We start from the raw sequence: 5,000 nt of genomic DNA, 5'->3' as shown, positions 1-5,000 counted from the left end.
GCGCACAGAGGGAACGATTACTGACATGCTATCACCACATGCACCATCATCTCAACTGTTGCTACTGCATGCATATTAGCTATCACCACTACTAACACCACCACCTGAATATGCCATCCACTCCAGTGCTCACCTCCGGGTAGTGCAGCACGAGGAATCCCGCCCGAAGGTCAGGGTGGCGATAGGTGAGGAAGTCTGCCTGGGTGTGCAGCATTGGAACCCTCATACTCTTATCCGGACCCGTCCAGAACTCCCTGAAGGCTGTGGCGTACTTCCAGAACCCAGGCTGACTGAATCCCCGCAGGTACAAGCCGCTTATACCGACCAGATCCATTTCCTCTCTCAGCCACCCTGCGTGTAAGCCTTTAAGTAGTCAGCCTTTTCCCATATTCATCTACTATTTTTTAAAAAGACCTATTTCTCGTACCTCTGTAACTTAGCAAGGATTAAATTAACCTTATGTTCTTCGTTTCTTTATGTTCACCTTACTGGTTTATTACAGTGATCTCAATGTGCGCGCGCGCGCGCGCGCGTGTGTGTCTGTGTGTGTGTGTGTGTGTGTGTGTGTGTGTGTGTTCAATATTTCATACATTCCACTTTTTGCTTCGGTCACTATCGTTTTGCAATGATTTAGTTGTCACACAAGCTTGCATCATCTTGTACTTTCGTGGCACAATGACCTGCACCTCATTTCCCTCCTCAACGAAGGTTATTTCCGCGTGTGTGTCTGTGTATGGATGCGATTTCCGTAATGCAATCCGGTATTATATTCTTTACCTTATTATGTTGTAATGCGATGCGATCTTGTGCCTATTTCACAGTGTGCTATTTGATTCACCTTAATATCCCATTGTGTGTGTGTGTGTGTGTGTGTGTCAGAGAGAGAGAGAGAGAGAGAGAGAGAGAGAGAGAGAGAGAGAGAGAGAGAGAGAGAGAGAGAGAGAGAGATTGGTGCATCATAGTTTGCCTTACCCTCAGGCACCAAGTTAGGCAGTCTGCCCTTAGTGATGGTGTCCACGAGGGAGTTGATGTGGCGGCGGGAGTGGAAGGGGCAGGCGAGGGGGCACGGAGTGGGGACAGTCTGGAATAGGTTCGCCATGTCCTCGTAAGGGTCATGTTCCTCGCCCTTCTCCCACCTCCGGAAGAGGAGGCTTGTCAGGGACATCTTGTAGCCTGCACTACACCGTGGGATCTAGAGAGAGAGAGAGAGAGAGAGAGAGAGAGAGAGAGAGAGAGAGAGAGAGAGAGAGAGAGAGAGAGAATGCCTTTATTATCCTTTACTTCACATACCTTCCTTAAAATCTAAATTGAATGTAATGCTTAGTTTGTTGATGGGAAAAAAATATGACGTGTATTTCAGCGCTAAAGTCAAACTATGATTTGTACTCACAACCAGGGCGGCCATGAGGTCCTCTGCCCCGCGCCTGAATGCCTCCTTGTTGTGAGTCCAGTGCAGAGCTTTGGCCAGCTCGTGTTCCGTCTCTCCCTCACAGTTCACGTAAACACTCCCCAGGTTGAGCAGAAGCGTCACCGGGGACATGACCAGGTTTTCCATGCAACCCCACGTCGCTCTGGCTGCCTGCAACACACACACACACACACACACACATAAATGACAAACTTTTTTTATGCATTTAGAAAAATTCCAAGTTGAGAGAGAGATGTTATTTATCAATTTGTTTATTTATTAATTTACTTTGTAATTAGACCTTACTAGTAAGAAAAACAGAGCCCTGTTAATCTGACAATTGCTTCCCTGCATACCTTTGTGTTCTTTAGTCCCCTGCCGTCACTCACCCGGAAGAGCTGGTGCCTGAAAGCCGCCTCTGCCTTGATGAGGGCCTTGTAGTCTGCCGGGTGCTCCTGGTGGCGGATCTGGCGTGGATACTCAAGGATCGCGGTGTCACGGTATGCCTTGGACGATGCCTGTCATGACAGAGAAGGGAATGACAGGGAGGCCTACCACACTGGTAAAAAATAAATAAAAAAATATATATATATTTATATCATCGTGAATTAGATATAAGAACCAAGCAAAATTTTTCTTTTCTTTTTATGTTACTTTAGTGATGTCTCGAGAGGCTGTTGTTATTCCGTATTGCCCTTGCCATGTCTCTTCTCATAACAACCCCTCTTCCTAGTAGCTCCTTATCCTCTTCCTACTTCTCCTCTCTTTTTACATTTAGTACTACTACTACTACTACTACAACTACTGCTGCTGCTGCTTTTGCTGCTGCTGCTGCTGCTACTACTACTACTACTACTACTACTACTACTACTACTACTACTACTACTACTACTACTACTACTCCTACTACTACTACTACTACTACTACTACTACTACTACTACTACTACTACTACTACTTCTACTACTACTACTACTACTATTACTACCATCTCACCATGGGGTTGGGGAGGTTCCTTAGACGCATCATGTCCTTGATTTTGTGCTCAGCAGACCTGTAATGAGGAGACGCGTGTAGCACATGACCAGTGAAGCATCACGGCACAGTAGACAGAAGAGGGGAGGTAGGAGGTGTGCGGTGAGAACGGGGACAGGTAGCATTTTCCCTGCTCTGACTGTCTTTCATACAAACTATTGAATTCATTTCATTATGATTGATTAGCTTGCAGGGTTGGTCTGTGGTATGAAACATTCTCCTGTTCTGTTGTAATGGCGCTTTTTATTTGTTTGTCTGTTTACTATATTTACTTAATTTATTTGTTTGTTTATTTATTTATTTTTTCTTTTGCGAGGAAGAATGAAGTTGAATATTGGCATATCAATGGGCGATACTTGGCTGGCCTGCTGACATTATTTTGAATATACAAGGTATTATGTATTAATTTCTCGGACATTCATTTTCTACCATTGTATACTATATTCCAAGGATCTCCACCTAAATCATTTGGACACTAATTAACTTGTAAGTAAATGACATGGAACATGAATAGTAAGTCGAGAACTTTTATTCAGGACTAGGCTTTCAAATCTTTACTAACGCTAACTACGCACGAATGGGACCAGATTGTTTTGGGTTCAAGTATTTGAAACAGTGATGTACAATAGATCATATTGTATTTCAAGGTACAGTGGATAATCTTATAGGTTAAAATGTACTATTACTACAGCGTTTTTCTTAGCATGTGCATGAGAAGTGGAATCACAATCCTGGTAACAGACACGCTTAGAATTACAATTATAGCCTAGCCGATATTACTTTGTTGTTTCAGGTATTGGCCTCACAACGTTCATGTAGAAATCGGCGAAATTTCAATTAAGCAATTCTGGAGCAAGTCTGCAGCGCAATATGTGATGTAAACAAACTAATATACGGGGCACACTAACTTGATAATTAAGGTGTCAGGATCCATGTCATCGCAAAGCACTGACAGCCTGGCGCGACTCTTGCTCACTTCCTCTCAACTTACTCGCTTTTCAGATTTCATTTCTTGTATTATATATTCGCTTATTTATTATTTCATTTATCATTTGCTTATTTATTGTTTCAGTCATTAATTCGTTATTCCTCTCATATACTTTAATCGTTTTTCTTTTAAATATTTAATCTGTTACTTAAATTTTCATGTAAGATTGATTTTACGAGTGCTGCCTTTGATGAGATGCAAACTTTTTTTTTACTTGAAAGAGTTAAGAGGACTACAGTCATCACTATTATAGAATGCTACAAATGTCAACTAGAAAAGATAGTTTGTGTTGCATTCATGATGGGGAGAATGCATGTGATGGGAGACACCGAAAACCGATGGCGGATATGCTGAAGTGAGTGGCAAGTTTCTTCGTAGTGGATTGAAAGCTTTTTTTTCTTCTTTCTGTCTTTTTCTTTCTTTCTTTCTTTTTTTTTTTTGCATGTGTTGAAGGACAAATCGGTGAGAGCTTGCTAGGAACTTAGGAATAAATGAGGATGTGAGAAATTTATATGTGGTGTCACCGTGTCTGTTCATTATGTTTCTGTATGAGGTTGTAAGATCAGAATATTGATCTGAATATTGAACAAGAGATGAATAATGTGTTGATACGGAGAGCGAGAGGGAGTAAGTGTCTTGCGTGTGACTGGAAAGCTAAGTTTATTTCGGCATAAATCGTGGATTTTGAAATGAAAATGAAAGTGTGTTTTTTCTTTTCTTTTCTTTTCATTTCATTTCTTTTCTTTTCTTTTCTTTTCTTTTCTTTTCTTTTCTTTTCGAGAGAGAGAGAGAGAGAGAGAGAGAGAGAGAGAGAGAGAGAGAGAGAGAGAGAGAGAGAGAGAGAGAGAGAGAGAGAGAGAGAGAGAGAGAGAGAGAGAGAGAGAGAGAGAGAGAGAGAGAGAGAGAGAGAGAGAGAGAGAGAGAGAGAGAGAGAGAGAGAGAGAGAGAGAGAGAGAGAGAGAGAGAGAGAGAGAGAGAGAGAGAGAGAGAGAGAGAGAGAGAGAGAGAGAGAGAGAGAGAGAGCGTGTTAAAAAAAAAAAAAAAGTGGTGGATAGGATTAGTGAAGGGGTTACTTTACCTACAGTGGTGGGATGGGGGGGATTGCCTTGGTGTGCCTACGTGAGGTGGTGCCCTTGGCGGGTGGTGAGGCTGGAGGGCAGGGAGGGGAGGAAGGAATAGTACCAACCATCGATCACGGTTGCTACGTTACCAACCAACACAACACTGCCATACTGGAATACACTTTTTTCTTCTCTAATCGTTGCATTTTTCTAATACTCTGCAAGCTTTTATTTACTGTAGATCCTGTTATCTTATTTGTTCCCTGCATCCTAAATATGTTACTATAACTAAAACGCACGTGAGGATGCATAATGTTACACGAACTTTTATCTTGATTATTACAAAGAAAACAAAATTATGTAAATGTATGTTGGCGTGTCCATAACAGGTAATGGTCTGAAAGTGTGTGATGCTTGTTCTCATTAGATTAACATTTAATTACCACCTCCTTTAATTCCGCGTCGCGGCGATAATCTCTAGCGACCTCTGACAACTCTCAACCGTGAC

The 5,000-nt window shown here is 42.1% G+C and overlaps 2 protein-coding genes across 2 annotated transcripts in view; one reads left to right on the top strand and one right to left on the bottom strand.

Moving 5' to 3' along the window:
* Positions 1-3,538, bottom strand: part of LOC135101065 (serpin B4-like) — a 14,315-nt gene extending 10,777 nt beyond the window's left edge. Inside the window, exons 1-6 of the mRNA XM_064004638.1 lie at positions 3,352-3,538; positions 2,405-2,462; positions 1,798-1,926; positions 1,391-1,579; positions 973-1,192; positions 134-351 (exon numbers count right to left, since the gene is read on the bottom strand). Coding sequence (XP_063860708.1) covers positions 134-351; positions 973-1,192; positions 1,391-1,579; positions 1,798-1,926; positions 2,405-2,462; positions 3,352-3,377 — 840 coding nt within the window. The 5' untranslated portion in view covers positions 3,378-3,538. The remainder of the gene's footprint in view (positions 1-133; positions 352-972; positions 1,193-1,390; positions 1,580-1,797; positions 1,927-2,404; positions 2,463-3,351) is intronic.
* A 1,433-nt stretch (positions 3,539-4,971) lies between these two features.
* The window catches only part of LOC135101562 (uncharacterized), a 9,759-nt gene continuing 9,730 nt past the window's right edge, over positions 4,972-5,000 (top strand). The window contains exon 1 of the mRNA XM_064005672.1: positions 4,972-5,000. This exon is cut by the window's right edge and continues 278 nt beyond it. The gene's annotated coding sequence lies outside the window, so the exon portion shown is untranslated.

Source organism: Scylla paramamosain, chromosome 6 (assembly GCF_035594125.1).
Source record: "Scylla paramamosain isolate STU-SP2022 chromosome 6, ASM3559412v1, whole genome shotgun sequence".
Lineage (NCBI taxonomy): Eukaryota > Metazoa > Arthropoda > Malacostraca > Decapoda > Portunidae > Scylla > Scylla paramamosain.
Note: the sequence above shows the minus strand (reverse complement) of the source record. Positions and strands in the feature narration are given on the sequence as shown.